The sequence below is a fragment of the Ascaphus truei genome, chromosome 1, assembly GCF_040206685.1.
Source record: "Ascaphus truei isolate aAscTru1 chromosome 1, aAscTru1.hap1, whole genome shotgun sequence".
Lineage (NCBI taxonomy): Eukaryota > Metazoa > Chordata > Amphibia > Anura > Ascaphidae > Ascaphus > Ascaphus truei.
The window spans coordinates 4,721,742-4,743,145 of NC_134483.1; the positions used below are offsets into that span (position 1 = coordinate 4,721,742).

A 21,404-nucleotide genomic window follows, 5' to 3' on the forward strand; every position below is an offset into this window, starting at 1 on the left:
TGTCAAATGATGTCTCGGGTCACGTGACCCAGCTGCGTCATTTGACGCCGCGCGAGGTAAGGGGGGGGGGGGGGCGGCGCATCACCGGAGCAGAAGAGGCAGAGGGGGTGCAGCAAAAAAAGTTTGCGTTCCCCTGGTATAGAGAGTCTGTGCATATTCATTCTGCCTTGTAGTTTTGGGCTGGTTTCCCCAATGTAGCATCCTTGGTCACATTTGTTGCACTGAATCATATAAACCACATTCCTGGATGTGCAGCTGTATGATCCTTTAACATTGTGTGTTCCGTGGCTGTGACTGGCTGTGGGATCTTGGCATATATGTTTGCAGAGTTTGCAATGTGTGTTGTTGCACGGTTTTGTGCCATTATCAGTGTCTTTCAGTTCGTTGTGAAGTTTTCTGCTGACTTATTTCTGTTTGAGGTTTGGTGGTTGCCGGAACGCAAGAATGGGAGGTTTGGGGAAGATTTCTTTTAATGTCACATCCTCTGCCAGCATGGGTTGCAGATCTTTGATTATTTTTCGTATTCCCTCCAGGGTAGGGTTGTACATGGCCACTAGTGGTATGCGTGCGGTAGGTTCTCTCTGTCTGTATTGTAGCAGGTGTTCTCGTGGGGCTTTTAGTGCCATGGTCTTTGGCTATAGCCAGAAACAAATTTCTGTTTGGGGGTTTCCGGAACGAAAGAATGGGGGTTTGGGGAAGATTTCTTTTAATGTCACAGCTATAGCCAGAACTAGAACAGGGCAATAAGAAATGACATATATTCAGTGTAGGTAGCTGCTAAACGGAGGTTACCTTGACGAGGTTGGCAGTTTTGAAACATGTTTTGATCAAAAGATGCAACCAAATGACTCCTTTGTTAAACAGACTTAGGTTCTAAATGTAAACAGGTCCCTAGTATGTTTTAGCCCAATTGGGGCGAGCGTGGGATCTGTTACTTGTTTTCCATATATGTAAGGCCGATCCTTTTACCAGCGGCATACTCCTAAATGGAGCAGCGCAGTAATATGTACTGTCATCTCTTTATAATCTCGCGGAAAGCAGCAGGTCTCCCACCAGAGTCCGGGCTGCTGGTTATATGGTCTGTCCAGGCGTTGAAATAAGTGTTTTACGTTAGTTGGTGCTGTTTCTCCTGGGTGTTTGCATCTAGGGGGGAGACAGTTTCAGGGTCATGTTCCCAGTCATTGAAATCTATTGTTTTTTTATAGAAATCCAGACATATGGTTCCACTTCTCACCGTATCAAATAGAAAAGGGAGGCGGTGTCAGTATGGAGCAGAACCGCTAGACCCGAGAGAGAATCGGGAGCAGTTATCCGCCTCTCGGATGCCAAACGGGAGCACCAGATGTACCTGCTTTTTACCCATAGTGTAGGACTGTACAGCGTGTTACTATGTTGCACTATTCCAGTGTTTGAAATGAAGTTCCTGTTTGAGGACGGACCATATGTTTGTTTTGGTGCCCCTGTTTCCTCGAATTACTTTTTGGGGCTGTTTTGTGTTAATAATATTAGGTTTGAATGCTAAAGTAATACTAAATGCTGTATATTTGTCCACGAAAACAGATCTTCTCTTTTATACAGACAGCTGTCATCCAACAAATTTAAATCAAGGAACCTCCTATCTCAGCACCTTCAGAGGCGCACTGCCCACTACCATCATGGACAGAGGAGCACTGCCCACTACCATCATGGACAGAGGGGCACTGCCCACTACCAGCATAGACAGAGGAGCACTGCCCACTACAAGCATGGACAGAGGAGCACTGCCCACTACCAGCATGGACAGAGGAGCACTGCCCACTCGCAGCATGGACAGAGGCGCACTGCCCACTCGCAGCATGGACAGAGGCGCACTGCCCACTCGCAGCATGGACAGAGGCGCACTGCCCACTCGCAGCATGGACAGAGGCGCACTGCCCACTCGCAGCATGGACAGAGGCGCACTGCCCACTACCAGCATGGACAGAGGCGCACTGCCCACTCGCAGCATGGACAGAGGCGCACTGCCCACTCGCAGCATGGACAGAGGCGCACTGCCCACTACCAGCATGGACAGAGGGGCACTGCCCACTACCAGCATGGACAGAGGCGCACTGCCCATTACCAGCATGGACAGAGGGGCACTGCCCACTACCAGCATGGACAGAGGGGCACTGCCCACTACCAGCATGGACAGAGGGGCACTGCCCACTACCAGCATGGACAGAGGGGCACTGCCCACTACCAGCATGGATCCACTCCTGTTAAGTGAGTATAGTAGATATTTTGGTGGCTTTGAAACCTGCAAGAAGGGAATGGCTGATATTTAGCAGTTATGTGAGTCAAGCACCCAAACTAATTCATCTTGTGTTCTCGTAGAATCACTAGCAGGTCAGATATGTCTTCAATTCTGTAAGTCATTTTCTGCCAGAAGGGCCAGTTAAACATTTCTTTACGAGAGGTATTATAATATAACAATATCAGATGAGGTGAAGTCACAATAAGATTTCCCACTCCCAGCTTTACATGAGGGATTTCCCTTCTCTCGTTGGCAGGTTTTCCAGTGATTGTACAGGAGAGGTTAGAGATTAAGTCAGAGGAAGAAGAGCCGAACACTGAGGAACATCTCACCCCAATAATGAGAGATATGGATGTATTTCCTGTTGGGGGTAAGTACCCAGATATACCCACTTATCTGTATTACATTTGTTTAAAAAATGGACTGAAATGTCTACAATATTAGGGAAAGTAATATTAAAGCATGGATACATTTATACGCTACATGTTCTAGTGAGAAAAAACCAGCCACGATTTGTCTGTTATACTGAGAATATTATTGTTTTTGAAGTTGAAACAAAACCCCAACATGTTTACAGCACTCAAAGGGTTAATGACAAAGTAAAATCGGTTACTTCTTCCCTCCCCTTAGGAATCTCCGAACATATTTCTGTATAGTGATTTCCAAAGAGAAAAGAAGTCCCTGTAGAGTGCACTCAGTGCTGTGGTATATGACTGATATCAATTAAGACCATTTAATTGGAACTAATAAAAATAAGTAATTGATTGGTACGGCGAGTCTGTGGCCAATCTATTGGACAAACCTGTCTAAAGAATAGATTCAGTGCAGAGAGATGACTACAAAAGTCAAACTGTAGTGAGTCCACCTGAAGCTTTGAATATACCTGTGTGGTAGAATAAATCGGTATCACCATCGCTTGTTTACACAAACTCCGCATTCACTGACTGAATCTGAAGCACAAAAATAAGCCCCTTTAATGGCCAAATGTGAGGCCGTGCGGGGGGTGCAGTCACTAAAGCAATCGCAAAAACTAATAAAAGTGCACCCAAAGGAAATAAAAACCTATGCCTGGTCATGATGTTCAGGTAAGTTGGATTACACAGGTTTAAACCTAGTAACTAGTGAGGGTAAGTGAATAAGCACACATATTGGTAACACCTATTGTAGCAGCAGTAGTCCAATGGTTCCACTTTAGAATGTGTGCAGTAAGGAGCATTAGTATAACGATGTTATAAGCTCCTCTAATAGAAACACACATAGAGCTACTGGGATGGGATGGGATGGGTGGGTGGGAAAACCAGAATCAATTAAGAGATCAAGCAAGCAAGCGCAGGGTTTAAATAGCCCGCGCGAGTCGTCGTCCCCCCCCTCCCTCCCCCTGTTGGCGCGCGCCCCAATCTAACCACCCTTGTGGTGAGGGGGAGGAGGGGGGGGGAGAGCCGCAGCTCACCCTGTAGAGGCACAGCAGCCCTTATGTGGGCGACGGCCAATGCTAGGCAGCTGCCTTTCTGAAAGGCTTAGTGTGCCTCCCGCGTGGTTTACTTACACCCCACCTAACCAACTGAGACGGCACAGTTCTGTGGAAGTAAAAATTGGTCACCGCTTTATTGTCTTAACTATTCTTGAAAAATAAACTGTCAGCTAGTGTCACGGGAGACCGGGTTTATTAACACCTTTTATACCGGGATCATTGATTGAGCAAAGCAAGGAGGTAAAATACATTTTAATTTATTTCAGGAAAAGACATACACACAATGTAACACAATTTACAGGGTTAACACACTTACTGGGAACGGGGCTAACAAATAAACTTGTCCTTTAAACGAAATTCTCAAAAATCACCTCTGTAGGATCCCTTTCCAGTGACCGGGAGGTTCTCACGAAAGTCCTTGAACTGATTTTGGCGCAATACCAGCCGCGACCGCTATGTTCTCAAAAACGGGACTTAGAAGATTTTCTCACTCAAAATCCTTGAAGCCGGCTCGCGTCTATTCAGTACAGAGCATCTTGGAATTTGCCGCTGTCGGGTTGGCGCTTGGAATCTGCACTCCTGATTGGCTGGGAGGCTCCTTATGGGTTTCAGTGTCCCATTCAGAAACCTCTACAGCCTATCAGAGCGCGGGAATTTCCCTGCCAGCCAATCACCGATTTGCTGGTATTGTAAAGGCGGGTGGGCACCTTTTTTCAGTCTATACAGGGGCATGCGCCAACCTGGCACCTCTGCCTCTTTGCATACTGAGCCCACCCGCTGCCCAGGCTCCACAGAGTCTGGGTTCTAGCAAATGGTGGCCGGATAGCCCTGTGTTAGCCCAGGATGTGGGTACTCAGGCAGAACTGCAGTTCCCCTCTTGGTCTTAACACCTTGGCATCGTTGACGCTTTCAAGTCCGGACTCCACACAGACCCAGAGGCACCAAGTTTGGTAGCCATCGGGTCTCTCGGAATCCATGACTTGGAAATCCCACAGTTCCTTCACAGGTTATCAGTACATATACCTATTAAATATAACTCTAATAAAATATACTGTGTCCTGTATCTTGTGTGATAAAATGTGTAAGTCCCTGTTCTGGTGTCAGGGATGGAGTGAGGGATATACAGCTTATACTCACTCGCCTCATCCTTGCCACTCGCTAGAAAAAACTTTTAACACACAAGAAATCCCTCTCGGCTTTATCATATAACTGGAGCACCCCCTGAACCCCTATACCAGGTTCAGGGTACCTGGGCATGTAGTGGGGCACCCCTTTTTATACTAGGGATACCCTGTATGGTTGCAGGTATACATTAACCCCTTCATGCCCGGTTACCTTGTCTGGAAGATGCTGCAGCAGGAATCCTGGCGCTGAGTCGTTCTCAGAGTCAGAGTTTGCCCGGAGTAATGTGCTTGGCTGCATCAGAGAATCTCACTCGATTCCCGGATCCAATTCCTGGGGTACCCCATAACTCCGGAACCCCGATACATTGACACACTCTGTGAAGACTTTCTCTGGCAAACCCACCCTGAAACTTACAGCCTAGAAATCTCCCGGTCCCAGCACCCCAGGAAAGGCAAAACACACAGAAATCTTTAATGTCGCACAATTTGCACACAGTCACAGTAATGCATTTCTCACATCTGGGTCCAAGAGCTGACACTCTAGGACCTCAACACACGGATCAGCAGTACCCAAGTGGGCTTAACCTTTATTAGTGAGCCTGGGTACCCCTTCACCGTTGCAGCTAGTCATTTATCGTCAGCCCTATTCTCGGTATCTTCCGGCGGGAGCACTTCTCCAACCGCCCTAATCTACCGTCCGACGGGAGACATTACCGACTGCCCCGTCATCGGCTCACCCTAGGTCCCCCTTATCATGGCCTCCTGGGCCTACCTGCATGGATAGAGCACAGCTTCCTAAGATTGGTGCCAGGGGTACAGCGCCCGACCGCCTGCGTCGGGCCCTCTGGCCCGCACAATCTTTTCAGGGGGACCGTATAGCTGGGGCCCATCCGCATCGGGTGGAGCCCCATTTTGGGTATTCATGGTGTCCCTACGATGACTGGCCTGACAGTTCCACCACCCGGAGGCCTCATTAAGGCCACTTACTGGGGACTCGCCCCACACCCCAAGCTGTGACCCTAAGCCCTGACTGCTGATCATTTGCAAAGTGCTGCGCATGTTATCAATAAAAATATCCATGCCCTCGTCCGTCAGGTGCACCCCGTCCCTCCTGTGCCAAGTACGCCCCCTGTTCTCAAATTCCCCGTGCTTCACAAACAGACCCCCAAAAGAGAGGATGAACTTACGGATGTCTCTGTTCCCTTCTCGCCTTGCCTTCTACATGGAATTGGAAATGCAGAGTTATGGATCTCTGACCAATGGATGGGATGGATCGCATTTGTAAAAAAAACTGTTTGACCAGTGTATTCTCTCTGTGCTCTTAGACCCTTAATGTGGAGTGTGACAGGGTGAAGTCAACCCCTATCAGTTATGCCTGGGAGACATATGTCTGAGTGCTTCATCCAGCACTCAGAAGGGTTAACTCAGGAGGAAGCTAGGTGATCAGGGTGTAAGCTGACACCTGATAGCCAGCAAGGTATAAAAGGATGTTGTTACTGGCAGTAGCTGCCTGCCTTAGACCAGAGCACGCTGCTATGTGAGCTGCTAGCCAGACAGATTCACCAACTAACTCTTGCCACAAAAGTAAGAATTGTTCATTTGTTTTCCTGACTGCTTAATATACACTTACGGTTTGGTAAATGGTTTAGCCAGCCAGCCTGCTAGATAGGCCTGGAGTGTTAGTCACTTCTCCCAATGTGGAGCAGGATTTGTTTTGGTGTTTAAAGGGACAGTGTACCCACATGTTATGTTATGCTGTGGAGAAATAAAGCCACTGAACGTTTTCATTATCCTGAAACTACACGTGTGGACTGTTCCCTGACCTCGGCTACAGGCCGTCCTGCCACATGGAGATAATGCAGAAACTTCTCTCTAATTTCCCTTTTCCCCTTTCCTCTCTCTCTGCGTATCACCTTCTCTCATTTACTCTCTCGCAATTCTCCTTTTCTTCACCTCCGTTTACCCCTCAGCCCTGCAGAGACCTGCGTTTCATTACGCTAACGACTTAACTCCACTTTGTGCTCCTCCTCTTCTCTGCTCCTCTACTCCTCTACTGATCCTGATAACCTGGAAATGAACTGCAATTCTGCCCTATCTTCCTCTCGTACCCCACTTATTCCCCGCCACTCTCACCCTTCTAACCCCAGACCGTGGCTACACTACCATACACACAGGCTTCGCTCCTGCACTCGCACCTTTGAACGCCCCCTAGAGGAAATCTCATTCTCTCTCGCATCCTCCACTACACATGTAATCTATCTGGTTCCAAGTCTGCCCACTTCCAGGCTAAACAAAGCTACTTTTCTTCATTTATGAAAACTCACAAGTCTAACCCACGCTGCCTCCTCTCTGTATATGACTCTCTACTCAGACCACCATCTGTTGGCTGCTTTTCTTCCTCCATGTTACCTCAGTAATGTGCTGACTGTTTCACCATTAAGGTGGATTCTATTTGTGAAGGCCTCACCCCCTGTATCCTCCTCATATTCTCACCTCTCCTTCTTCCTAACGCTCAGACCTGACTTCCTTGACTCTTTTTCCGCTTGTCAAAGCAGGAAGTGGTGCAGTTGCCAAAATAACAATGTAATCAGCAAATCAAAGGGGACTCCCGTATTCACCATTGATTTTGATTCCCTTTTCTTCCCTTTTATAATGCCCTGAGCAATTCTTTGTGTCTCCCTGTCGCACTCCATTGCTGATCCTTATCTTGCTTGTATCTTCATGTAATCTAATAGCTGATGTGGCATAAATGTTTGTAAATGTTCTTTATAATATCAATGTATACTACTTCAACACTTTGTATTAACGTATTTTAAATTGCGGAGGTGTAGACAGAATCACATGCTTTTTTTTTTATAGTTTACTAATCCTAAAGTGAGTGGTAGATTGTATTTTTTACGTGTATGCCTTGGATGTGACTGTTTGTGTTGTATCCACTAAGAAATCCCGCTTGTTACCTAGGCTGGGCGAAGTCCAGTGTGTGTTGTACGGGATTAGCGAGTATCTTCGTAAAAATCTTGTAAGTGATTAGAAGTAGACTGTTTGGTCTGTAGATCTTGAGGTTTCCTTGTCTCCTTTCTTGTGATGACAATAACTGTGGTATTGTTCCAATGTTCTGGAATTTTCCTGTACTTCAAGCCGCATGCGATGGGTTTTGAAAGGATTTTCTCTACTACTTCTTCCCCAGCTTCTTTCAAGATTTCAATTGTAATTTAATTTTCCCCGGGAGCCTTCCCACCATTCTTCATGGGTTTTATTGCCTTTACCACCACTGAAGTACCATTCGAAGGTCGCGTGATACATCTTTGTTTTTTCTTCTCTCTTCCTCTCTGGATTAAGCCCTGTATTATGTGTCCTCAACTCTCTTTGTGATAATTGCACAGTCTTTTACTGTTGATCTGTCGTCTTGTTTGGTTGCACTGATTTTGTCTTCTTTAAGCTTTTGTTATCACGGATAGTCTTCTTCACCCTATCACAGTTACATTTTCTTATTGTTGCTTCGTTCCTTGTGGTTTCCCTAGTAATTGCTTTTTCTCATCTGATATTTTCTTATCCTGTTTTTGTTGGCAATTGCTCCAGTTATTTCAACTACAATCTTCATCATTGTTTGTGTCCTCGTGCATTTTGAGCAAGCTGAAGCCTATTTTTCAGTTCTACGTGACAATTCTCTGCTCTTATTGATGTTGATTGATTAAAAAAGAAGACAAAATCTATTTTCTTTTCATTTTGCATGCAAATGTAATTTCCAGTGAACCAATCAGTGATCACTCCTTGTGTCTAAACATTTTCAATCATGGGTCTCTTGCTAGCTACGGTAGGATATAGTCTTTTTCATTCTTGATTCCATTGGTCCAGCTCCATGTTAATTTTCTACTTGGGTTCGTTTGGAAGAATAAATTCATGATGTAGAAGTTTTCACATTCTGAACCTTTTACTAATCCGTCTCCACGTTCATTACCGTCATCGTACTTGCCAACCGATGCTTCTTCTTTCTGCTGCAGATCAGATCTTTGTATTGAAATCTCCCATATCGATCTTGAGGTGACAATTTCCTTTGTTGTTAAATGAGTTGATTTCATGGTAGACGTCTTCCATGTCATTGTCAGTGTGACTCGATGTTGGGGCGCACACTTGGATTATTTGAAGACTGTATCTCTTTGTTCACTGACCTGACAATTCTGGCGGCTCTATCCGATGAGCTTTCATACGCCTCTGTTATTTCTCCATCTCTTTTTAACAATGAAGTCTACACCACTGATTCTTCCATTTTCTGTACCTATGTAATATAACAGCCGTACGCTTTTGAGCTCAATAAGGCTTTCATCGTTTCTATTTACTTCATTAATGCCAACAATATCCCATTACATTGTTTCAAACTCGCCTTCCACTTCTCTCAACGCTGCTTTACTGGAGAGAGTCCAACATTTTTTATAGGTAGACAGATTTAGGTTTAAATGTCCGCTTTTGTTTGGGGCTATAACCAACAAGATCCAGGTACATGCTGCATACATTTCAGTGACATTTCTGCAGATTACTGCATGGCGATTGCATTACTAATATTTCCATCATATACTTCTGTAATAACTAATATTACAGAACCCTAAGGTAGAAATAACATCAACCCATTGATGCCTGTAGTGACCAATGTACATCACAGGCATCAACGGTGTTAAACAATACACTACCTACCCCCCATTGCCATGCAATTCTTTATTAACTACTATGGTAACCAAGGGTTAACCCCTCCTTCCACCTTCTACCCCGTTCAACTCCCCCCACTCTCAAACATAACTACGTCTGTAGATTAATTTCCAATCGCTCTATTAGCCAAATGTCACTAACAGTGCTTCTGCCATAAAAAAAACATAAGGCATATATTAAAAAAAGAAAATAAACCCAGCACAAAACATATTTAAAATGATAATTTAAACCATAAAGCCATTGATTGTCACTGTGGCTTCCAAGGTGCTCCCAATGGGGACCTACATAGCCACATTGGCAAGCAATCGTAACGTAATAATAAAAATAGGATACATTATCAGTATTAAAATACACTACCTACCCCCTTGGCTACCTTAGCGGCTAGTACAGTATTTACTAACCGCTAAGATAATAAAGGGTAATGAAAAAATGACCTGTCCGTCACTGTGACTGGCAACAGTGCAACCTATCTTGCTTTATGCTGGATAGGTTGTTCTGTTGCCGTTCACGAAGAGTAACAGGCAGTACAGTGAGCACTGTGCTGCTTAGCCTGCAGGAGCCGGGGGCAGTGACGGGAGCAGAGAAAGCGAGGGAGCGAGGCACAAGAGGTGACGGGAGCAGAAAAAGCGAGGGGCCGAGGCACAAAAGGTGACGGGAGCAGAGAAAGCGAGGGAGCGAGGCACAAGAGGTGACTGGAGCAGAGAAAGCGAGGGAGCGAGGCACAAGTGCTTTAAAATGTGGAGGTTACAGAGTAAAAGAACATTTTGTTAAGTAGTGATAAAGTAAATTCTGGAAAGTATTTTTTATTAGTCATTTTACTTTCAGTAATTTGATTTACAGATTGAAAACATTTGAGTTTTGTCTTTTTTGTTTACTTCTCTTAGAAAACTGTCTGAACGATGAGCAGAACTGGAGCTCTGATATGTCCAGTAGCTGGTTAACGCCTCACAGCCCAGACGTGCCAAAAAACAATGATTCCTGCCACATGTTGGACACGGGCAAGGAAGCAGAGCCACATGATGGTGAATTTACAGGCCTTGTACAGCACACAGCACAGATGGACTCTAAGTATGGGTCAAGCAAAAGATATGAGAGAGCTTCAAGAAAAAGCCGCGATGCACAGCTTTTTGTCTGTTGTAAGTGTGGGGAAAGTTTCTCACTGGATAAGGACCTGCTCACACACATCTGTGTCAACACTGGTGAGCAACCCTTTAAATGTGCAGACTGCGGGAAAAGTTTTTCATTGAAGAGGAAACTACTTTCACACCAGAGGATTCACACAGCGGAGAAATCTTTTACTTGTACAGAGTGTGGGAAACAGTTGAGTAGTATGAGCAGCCTACTCAGACACCAGATTATTCATACAGGGAAGAAACCGTTCACATGTACAGAGTGTGGGAAAAGCTTTTCTCGGAGGGGCAGCCTCCTTCAGCATGAGAAGATTCACAAAGGGGAGAAACCTTTCACATGTACAGAGTGTGGGAAAAGGTTTTCTCGGAAGAACAGCCTTCTGCAACACGAGAGGACTCACACAGGGGAGAAACCTTTCACATGTACAGAGTGTGGGAAACAATTCAATCTTGGGAGCCACCACCGCGAACACGTGAGGATTCACACAGGGGAGAAACCTTTGACATGTAGAGTGTGTGGGAAACAATTCAGTACTCAGAGCGGCTACCACGAACATGAGAGGATTCACACAGGGGAGAAACCATTCATATGTACAGAGTGTGGGAAAACATTTTCCCGTAAGAAAGACCTCCACTCTCACCAAAGGACTCACACAGGGGAGAAACGTTTCACATGTACAGAGTGTGGGAAAACATTTTGGTCTCAGCATATCCTCCTCATGCATCAAAGGACTCATACAGGGGAGAAACCGTTCACGTGTACAGAGTGTGGGAAAACATTTTCTGTTAAGAGTGTCCTCCTCTCGCACCAGAGGATTCACACAGGGGAGAAACCTTTCCCATGTACAGAGTGTGGGAAAGCATATTCTTATAAGAATAACCTCCTCATACACCAAAGGGTTCACACGGGGGAGAGACCTTTCACATGTACAGAGTGCGAGAAAGCATTTTCTTGTAAGTATAACCTCCTCACACACCAGAGGATTCACACGGGGGAGAAACCTTTCCCATGTACAGTGTGTGGGAAAGCATTATCTTGTAGGAAAGACCTCCTCATACATCAAAGGATTCACACCGGGGAGAAACCTTTCACATGTACAGAGTGTGGGAAAGCATTTTCTTGTAAGCGTTACCTCCTTAAACACCAAATGATTCATACAGGGGAGAAACCGTTCACATGTACAGAGTGTGGGAAAAGCTTTTCACATAAGAGCGGCCTTCTCACACACCACAGGATTCATACAGGTGAGAAATGATTTGCTTGCTCAGAGTAGGTTTGGGCAATATATGAGTAGCATAGCAATACCACAGTAATAAAAATGGTTGGTAACGTAATACTTACCATTATTTTTTACCATGGTATGCCTATCTGCTGGCTGCAGAGAGAGTCTGGCACAGAGAGAGGAGTCGGTATGGAAGCTCCATGACTTTCACATGCTGCACCTGTAAGGAATCCGGCTGGTAATCTAACCCCTACCTCCCCTCCCACATGCCTCTTACCCCCTTCCTCTCCTCTGACTCAATCCAGAGAGGGAATTGGAAAGAGTGCACCACACTTTGGGTCCTAAATCAAAGCCAGAAAGGAGATTGACCAAGGCCTACACTAATTAAACTCCTGAGATACAAATCTAAGGTACTTCTAATGCAGGCAGCAAGGACAGGAAAAATAAGATTGCCCTCTTCAGTGACTATAGCACAGGGACTGAGAAAAAGCTGAGAACTCATGAAATAGAGAAATGATATTCAGAAAATAGTTTTGAAAGCTTCCTATGGTACCCTGTTAAAATGATGGTTGTGGAAATACTAAACTCTTTGTGGTGGAGGCCAAATAATTCCTTGAATCTGAAGAATCAGCTGCAGGACCTTCTACGAGATCAGTCTGAATATTGAAGATGAAACTATCCTAATCAAGGTTTCATAAAAGTCTAAATAAGACCCAGCTTCCTCACACAAAGACTTTCCATCTATCTTTTTTTTAAATGAAGTTTTGCAAAATGCAGCATGTAATAATTATGATCCATTGTTAAATGATAAAAGTATGAATGGGTAGTGACTCTTACAATTCGTAAAGTAACTGAATTAGCCTATCCCTTTATTACTCCTCCCCTAATATTTACAATACTCAGTGTACAGTATGATGAGTGCATTTCATTGGTGTACGTGGGGTATCTTTCCTTACACAGCGACTTCTTACCTGACGGTATGGAACGACATCATGATTTCTCACTGAGAAAGTACTTGGGCATAAAATACATTTGGAGCTGCATGCTACGGCACTTGCGGAATATTATACGGTTAAACGTATGGCCCACCCTATTTTCAGGTCAAAAAGATTATTGTGTTAAGTGGGAGGGCATCCTAAATAAGTGCTCTCTTGACTTAATCATTCTCACAATTGAGCAAATACAAAAAGATTTAGTGGACACTCAATAGCTCTCCTTTTTGACACATATACATATATCTTTTGTGGGGGCTCAGGGGTTCCCAAAAAGCTTGCTGGGGTTTTGTGTGTTTTGTTAACCTATTCTCAGCTGTTGGAGGTTAGTGACTCCTCCTTCCCAGGTTTTAAGCCCGCCCCTCCCCACTTCCCAAGTGAGCAGGTCCTTTCATTCTGCTGGATATAGACCCACTGTGGTCTTTCTCCCTCCTAATAGAGGTAAATGAGAATTTTAATCCTAATAGAGGTATCTTAGTATTTTATCTGGTAGTGTTAGGACTTGCGAACAGGGTCTGCCTCGTCGTGGGTCGCAAGCTTACAATGCTTTGGCCAAAGGGTTAAACTAAATAACCATTTTTCAAGAGAATATATAAGTATTTTACTGTGTATTTTTGTCATGTTGGATGTAGCATTGGGCTTCTCTGTCGTCTGTTGTATACATATGCCACGCTCAATAGCTCTCCTTTTTGACACTTCTATACATATATATTTTGTGGGGGCTGAGGGGTTCCCAAAAAGAGCTTGCTGGGGTTTTGTTTGTCAGATTACAACATTACAACAGACAGATTTAAATAACTTTAAGAAAGAATTGGATGATAATTTGGCTACTTTCAGTAAGGACATTGAAGCTCGCAAAATGAGTAAATATCTTAGAGAAGCTAGGGATAATACCAACAATAAATATACAATTGGCAATGGAGGGGTCAACAAAAAGACGACAGACGTTGGCAGACTTCAAGGTTCCATCGAGACACAAACCAAACACAAGATCCGATAGAATCTACAGAAAGCGATTCATCCACTGGGGTACCGACTTTTTTAGAATAAAGGCCGCCCGTCGTCAATGCAGAGGACGCGCAGGGCGGGGCGGAAACATCGTGGCTCAACTACCATCTCGGAGAGGGATGCAAAACCGGTCCCAAGTACATTGGTCATAAATATCTTCAATAAGACGTTGACAAATTACCAGGTAGAGATGTTGAATTAAGGGTTGTCCTTCGTCCCCTCTAATTTCACCAATGCTTTATACAGTATCTAGATGTTGACATGGCGTGTTTTACAGGAACCTCAGCCTCAAAGGGTTTTTCACTAAAAACCCTACAACATCACAACCTCTGTTAAATGAAGTAGAACTAGATACTCTTTCATTTGATGACAGAGGAATGCAAAAGTAAAAGTAGGTTTAATCCACCTCCAGCCAATCATGTTATTGAAACATTTATTACCCGGATCCAGAATGATATAGATTTGTTGAAAAAGGATAGACAGCCATTTAAGAAAATAAATGTTTCGAAAAAAACAAAAAGATCATCACAGAGTTAAAATCTGATGATAACAACATTATCAAACCAGCCGACAAGGGTGGTGCTATTGTTGTAATGAATCGTTGTGATTATAGGTCAGAGATTTTGAGGCAACTGGGTGATATTAATAGCTATAGGAAGGTAGCTCAGAATCCCACGGCTGAAGTAGCTAAAAAAAAAATCAGATTGTGAGCTTGGCACACGACGGCGGTGTTTTATCCAAAAAGCAAAAATATTTCCTTATTAAAAAGGATCCAATAGGCGTGTCTATGACGTCATCCAGGACAGTCGGGTAGAGGAAGAGCTCCTGAGACCCTCCTGAATAAACCTACTTTTTAAGGAGTTTCAACCCGACCAAAAACCTATAAAAAGCCCCTAAAAGGTTCCTAAACACGGCAGGATGGCTAATAAAGGGAAAAATCCCCCGACTCACGGAGGAGCCAACTTCTTCACCCCTGCAAAGCGGCCTGCAGAAGTGAGTGGAAAGAGGCAAGATGGCCCCCAGACTCCAGGCCCACGAGGCACACAAGGCCCCACGGAATCAGCACACCCCGCCGAGTCCCCCCCACCCGCTGAGGGGGGAATCACGAAGGCATACTTGGAGGAACTACATGCCAAACTACAGCGCTCACTCCAAACCAACATCAAGGAGGCGGTGGCCGAAATCCGGCAGGATATCAATGGCCTCCAGGAGCGTACCACCACGCTAGAAGCCAGACTCGACGAGGCCCTACATCATCAGTCAGAGGCTGACGACGAAATCATCCGCTTGGGCCACGAAATCAACACCCTACGGGATGGCCTGGAAGACCAGGAAAACAGGGATCGCCGCCAGAACCTGCGCGTCCGCGGCATCCCTGAGGCAATCCTGCCTGCGCACCTGAGGGCCTACCTGGTGGATTTTTTCCTTCTCCTTTGCCCGGACCTTGAGCCAAGAGACCTGGAGATTGACAGAGCGCATAGAGCTCTGGGGCCACGCTCCGAGGACCCTAATCGCCGGCGGGACGCGATCGTGCGACTGCACAGCTACTCAACCAAAGACAAGCTGATCGGCGCTAGCAGGGGGAGAAACACGATCGCGTTCCGAGGCGAACAGCTACAGGTCTACAACGACCTTTCTAAACTAACCATAGATCGACGCAAGGCTCTTCGCCCCCTCACATTGCTCCTGAGAGAAAAAGGGATAACATACAAATGGGGATTCCCCTTCAAATTGGTGGTCCCCCACAAGGGCAAATACCTAACAATTAGGCACCCCGAGGACATGGCACCTTTCGCTAAAGCCCTGGGCCTCCCAGATGACCCCTTCCAACCTGCCCACTCAGCCGGTGACCGGCCCCGAGAGAGGGACGACATGCCTGTGAGGATCTCTGAGAGAATTGCGGGACAGAGGCAAATCCGGGAAAAATGAGGGATCGCACAGAACTACCCACAAATTCCAGCCGGCAGAATACCACCGTTCATCCCACAACAAATAAAAAAAAGAAACAACCCCCAAAATGGCGCTGGGTATATCCTTACCTTCCCTCGTGGCCTTCCCTTCGACCCAGGGCTCACCGGAGATCTTGCAGCCAGCCCCTGAGACCTCAATGAGGACAATCCAGCTACAGGACGACGAGGAGCTGAATCCGGAGCCCCGCTGAGGAGCATGATCCCCGCCTGCCTGCACACCGACATCAACTTCGCAGTCTCCCAAGATGGCGGCCGGAGCGTCCATACCCCTCCTCGTGGTCCTTCTCCGATCCGCGGTCGCTCTGTTGGTCGCTCACCAAAATGGCGCCCGAGGAGGCCTCACACCAGCGAGTCGAGCCCCGCCGAGGTCGGAGGGGCGCCGACTGACGTCATCGCGCTGCGCGATGGGTTCCCGCCGGCGACGGCTGCGCTGCCTGAGCATAGCGGTGGCTGTGCCGTCGGGGCGTGATGACGCCACCCGGCGCAGACCGCTGGACCTCCCCGGCGGCATCCTCCGGAGGATCCCCTTATCACCCCCTTCTCTCTCCCGGCCGGGGTTTCCTCAACGCTCCCCCCCCCCTCGACCGGGGGGGCTGGGCCAAGGTGTAAAGCCCTATTCAGGACACCCGATCCCCCTTCCTCCCCCCCACCGCGAGAACCCAGGAACCGCGATCCAGAAACACAACGGACATACGCTGACAGCCAGGGTTTGTACCAGTTTGTACCAGTGCCCCGCACATGCCCCGTCCACCTCCCCCCATATGTCTCTATGTCAGCAATGTCCCGCCTCCCCACAACAGCATGCCCAGCAAGAGGTCCCCCCAAACCCCTGCTCCCCCCCACCCCGAACCCCTGAGGACAAACCCTCCCAGCTGCCCCTTCAACCCCCCCCCACCCCATCCACTCCAAGAGAGGGGCCACGTATTCCAGCCACAACCCAGCTACATCTACTGGAGAATAAAGTCACGTATACAACATTCTACTGACAGGACACAAAAGTCTGCACTAACTTAGTATTACCGTAGTATCTGGTGCCTGCATACTTGAATGTTCCATCTGCACAATGCTTTGGGTTCCACGATCAAGCCGGTTCCCCTCGCCCCCCCCCCCACCCCCTCTCTCAACCCCCACCTCCGGACCCCCCCCCTCTCCCCACCTACTCCCAACCCCTCCCCCTCCCTTCCACCCCCAACCCCCCTGGCCCCCCAACCACCCTCCCCCCCTGCTCCCCGATCCGGGAACAGCACCCCCCCCCTCATTCTAAAGTCCCCCTCCCCCCCCTTTCCCACCCCCTCCCCCTTTTCCACCCCCTCCCCCTAACATCCTCTCCTCACCCCCATTTGTCCCACTGCCCCCCCGGCCCTCCCGCCCCCCCCTTTTTCTTTCCCCTCCAGCTGATCCGTATGCCTCTGCCTATTCGTCATTCATCTAACTGTAATGCAAAAATGTTCTCACTACTTATGACTCATTGCCCAGGGTCACACTCTCCCCCCGCCCCCCCCTCCCTCCCCTTCCCCCCACACCCCCCCCCCTACCCCTGCCCCCCCCCTACCCTCCCCCGACCCCTTCGGACTGAATCACTCACCCCCGCGTCTGTTCGGCCGGACACGCTCACGCGGATTGGCCTGACAGACGCGGTACCCAGGTTTACCACACGAGGTCGCACAGCGTCTGTGCTATGGCAAATGTCGGTTGCCTCAACTGCTAAATGTAAATTACGTACAATATTCAATGTTTAAATGTATAAGCCTGTACCCCCCCCTACCCCCTATCCCTTCCTCCCCCCCTAATTATCCCCCCATCTGTCCGACGCTTTGCCCAGGTTTACCACAAAAGGTCACACAACACCGGTACTATGGCAAATGTTTGATGTCTATATTGTTAAATGTAAACTGTGTACACTGCGCAAGGATCAATGTTTAAGCCTGCACCCCCCCCCTCCCCTTTCCCTCTCAACCCCCCTTCCCCCCCCACCCCCTCCCCCAACCCCCCCTCCCCCCACCGCCCCCCAGTCCGCTTCCCTTCCCCTATGATCAATCTTAAGAGGTTGGGAGGCGATGTTGTTTTCCTCCAGGAGACACACTTCACATCTCGGGAGCTGCCTAAAACATTCCAGCATGTGTATCCGATGAGCTACTTTGCCTCATATAGTAGTAAACGCAGAGGGGTCGCCATTCTGATTCGTCAGGGCACCCCATTTAATCTTGCTAAAATCCAGGCAGATCCAGAGGGAAGATTTATTGTGGTCTACGGTTCGCTCTCAGGCTCGGCAATCGCCCTTATTAACCTATATGCCCCAAACGAGAACCAGACAGATTTCTTAAAAACAGTTCTGGCAGAAATTGACCCCCAATACCTATCATCGCTACTTATTGCAGGCGATCTAAATATGGCTCTCAACCCTAAAGAAGATAAATCGAGCCTCCCAGGGCGACAACACTCCACCCAGTCACAAAGACTGGGGAAAAAATTCAAGGACATAATGGGGGACTTCTCACTCTTAGACATTTGGAGAACACAACACCAGGGGCAAAGGGATTATACCTTTTACTCGGCCCCTCACCAGACATATTCCCGTATAGACTACTTTCTTGCGACCAAGAACATCCTAGAAGCCGCCCTAGATACTGACATCGGCCCAATCACGTGGTCAGATCATGCTCCCATCACCCTGACCCTATCCATTCCATTCGTGAAAACAACCTCGTATTCCTGGAGACTGAACGACTCCCTACTGAATCACTCGGAGACAGTACGGGAGATCAAAAAATCCCTTAAGGAATATTTCCGGACAAATATAGGTACTGTTACCTCTCCAGCGAGCCTGTGGGAAGCCCATAAGGCGATAATTAGAGGGCATTTCATCTCGATTGCCTCCCATAGGAAAAAAACTAAACTTAAACAAACCAAAGAGCTAACAGACAAAATAATAAGTTTAGAACAACAGCATAAAAATAACCCTTCCCGGAAAATCTATAAACAGTTGACTTCTACCAGAAGCGACTTAAGAATAATTCAAATGGACAGTGTCGAAAAAGCTCTTAAATGGACGGGTCAGAGGTATTACGATAAAGGGAACAAGGCCGACAGACTTCTTGCTAGCAAGTTACGAGGCATACACAAAAGATCGCAAATAACGGCGATCCGGAATAGTGCTGGTGAGCTCCAATACAATGAAAAAAAAATTGCAGAGGAATTCACTAAATTTTACTCTAAATTATATAACCTAAGGGCTCACTCTGCTAGTCCAGACCCGAAGGCGCTATCGGCTACCATTGATTATCTAGCTGACTGCGACCTCCCCTCATTAACAGAGGAGGAACTCCTTCTCCTGAACGCCAAAATAACGGCGGAAGAACTAGAATGGGCCGTTAAGGCCTCCAAAATTTCTAAAGCACCGGGCCCTGATGGTTTCACAAATGCCTACTATAAGAAGTTTCTCCCCATTCTGTCCACCCACCTTTTACAATTGTTCAACTCATTCTTAGAAGGATGTCCTATCCCATCTTCAATGTCGTCCGCCAATTTGGCTATAATCCTTAAAGAAGGGAAGGACCCCACACAATGCGGTAGCTATAGACCAATCTCGCTGTTGAACAATGATCTAAAACTATACAGTAAAATATTGGCGAACAGACTTAATCCAATTCTCCCGAGACTAGTACATATGGACCAGGTCGGGTTTGTCCTGGGCCGTCAGGCCTCAGACAATACCCGTAAAATCATTAACCTTGTTGACCAGGCCCACCTTACAGACTCACAAGCTATGTTACTAAGCTTAGACGCAGAGAAGGCATTTGACAGAATTGACTGGCTGTTCCTAGACCAAACATTAAAAAAATTCGGATTCAGGGACTCCTTTCTTACGGGTGTCCAGGCGCTCTACCAAACGCCATCCGCCTCAGTTAGACTATCGGGTGGAGGAGCGGAACAAATCCACATTCGAAATGGTACCCGACAGGGTTGCCCCCTCTCCCCTATCCTCTTCGCTCTCACGATTGAACCACTGGCGGCCAAAATAAGACAAAACCCAAACATCCAGGGTATACCTATGGCCACTGAACAATACAAAATTTCCCTATTCGCTGACGATATTATCCTGACCTTGACCAGACCCCTAACTTCCCTCCCCAACCTTCAGATGGAACTGACGGAGTTTGGAAAGGTATCAGGATATAAAATAAATAGCGACAAATCTGAGGCCCTAAATATTAGTCTTCCCGACCCCATAATCAAACTCCTCAAGCTAAATTTCAGCTACCGATGGTGCCCCTCATGCATTAAGTATCTGGTAATTAATGTATCTAGGCACTATCGGGACCTATATAGGGATAACTACCCGAAACTATGGGATCAGATCAAAAGGGATCTAGATCGGTGGGAAGGTTATCAGATCTCATGGATTGGGAGGATGATCTCTACCAAAATGAATATACTCCCAAGAATGTTGTACCTATTCCAGACGCTCCCAATCCAGGTCCCGGCCGCCGATCTAAAATATATACAGAATAGACTACTCCACTTCATTTGGCAGGGTAAGAGACCCAGGGTAGCCAGATCAGTCCTGATGACCACAAGATCCAGAGGAGGGATGGGGGTGCCTGACCTATATAAATATTACCTAGCCGCTCAGCTCAGGCAGGTAGTAATGTGGAACTCAGACCCGACCCGATGTTGCTGGGTGGGAATGGAAACTCGGTGTGCCAAACTGCCTTCTCTGCAAGCCTGCCTCTGGAGCCTGAACAGAGGAGATGGCCACTTACACAATCTTAAGCTACAGGCCTCACGATTCACGTGGGATACCTGGTCCAGTTGCAAACTTAAATTTAACCTCACATCCACAAACTCACAACTCACCCCCTTTGTTAATAACCCTAAATTCCCTCCAGGATGCGGATCTAAGCTGTTCGCCCACTTTCACACACGGGGTATAGAGGCGATTGCCGACGTACTGAGCCTAGGGAAGCTCCTGAGCCACCAAGAACTGAGGAACAAATTTAAAATTACAAAATTGGACACCTTTAAATATCTACAAATTAGAAACTTTGTCAGAACTACGTGCCCTCATCCAGAATACCCCACTCTCACGACGTTTGAACTCTTGTGTGAGGACAAGTCCTACCAGAAGGGACTCATCTCAGATATTTACAATATCCTAATGCGCTCAACGTCCCCTACACAGCACGACTACATGCTGCGATGGTCAGCTGACCTTAACGTCGATATAAAAAGAGAGACTTGGGAGGAAATCTGGCAGGCAGCCTCAGAAACTTCCCTTTGCACCACAATTAAGGAAAACATCTATAAGATCATGTTTGGCTGGTATCTTACCCCAGCACGATTAAACCAGATCTACCCTCTGGCATCAGACCAATGTTGGAGAGGCTGTGGTAATAGAGGGGACATGGCCCACATCTGGTGGACCTGTCCAGAAATTGTGAAATACTGGGCCAAGGTCCAAATTCTTATAAAAGAGGTCACAGGCCTAGAAATTCCCATTGAACCACTGA

General features: G+C 46.9%; 2 protein-coding genes across 2 annotated transcripts in view; one reads left to right on the forward strand and one right to left on the reverse strand.

Moving 5' to 3' along the window:
- LOC142469876 (uncharacterized) overlaps positions 1–21,404 on the reverse strand; it is a 511,728-nt gene that overhangs the window by 290,368 nt on the left and 199,956 nt on the right. The gene's annotated exons all lie outside the window — the stretch shown is intronic.
- On the forward strand, positions 1,587–14,072 carry LOC142468268 (uncharacterized). The gene is made up of 3 exons (XM_075574684.1): positions 1,587–2,244; positions 2,532–2,645; positions 10,456–14,072. Exons 1-3 carry the CDS (start codon positions 1,656–1,658, stop codon positions 11,955–11,957), a joined length of 2,205 nt encoding a protein of 734 aa, XP_075430799.1. The 5' UTR covers positions 1,587–1,655; the 3' UTR covers positions 11,958–14,072.

Bases quoted from the DNA above. Each gene is read 5' to 3' on its own strand.
- LOC142468268 (XM_075574684.1), top strand. From the start codon at position 1,656: ATGGACAGAGGAGCACTGCCCACTACCATCATGGACAGAGGGGCACTG. The intron at 2,245-2,531 runs GTGAGTATAGTA...TCTCGTTGGCAG, and splicing joins CATGGATCCACTCCTGTTAA to GTTTTCCAGTGATTGTACAG. The intron at 2,646-10,455 runs GTAAGTACCCAG...TACTTCTCTTAG, and splicing joins GGATGTATTTCCTGTTGGGG to AAAACTGTCTGAACGATGAG.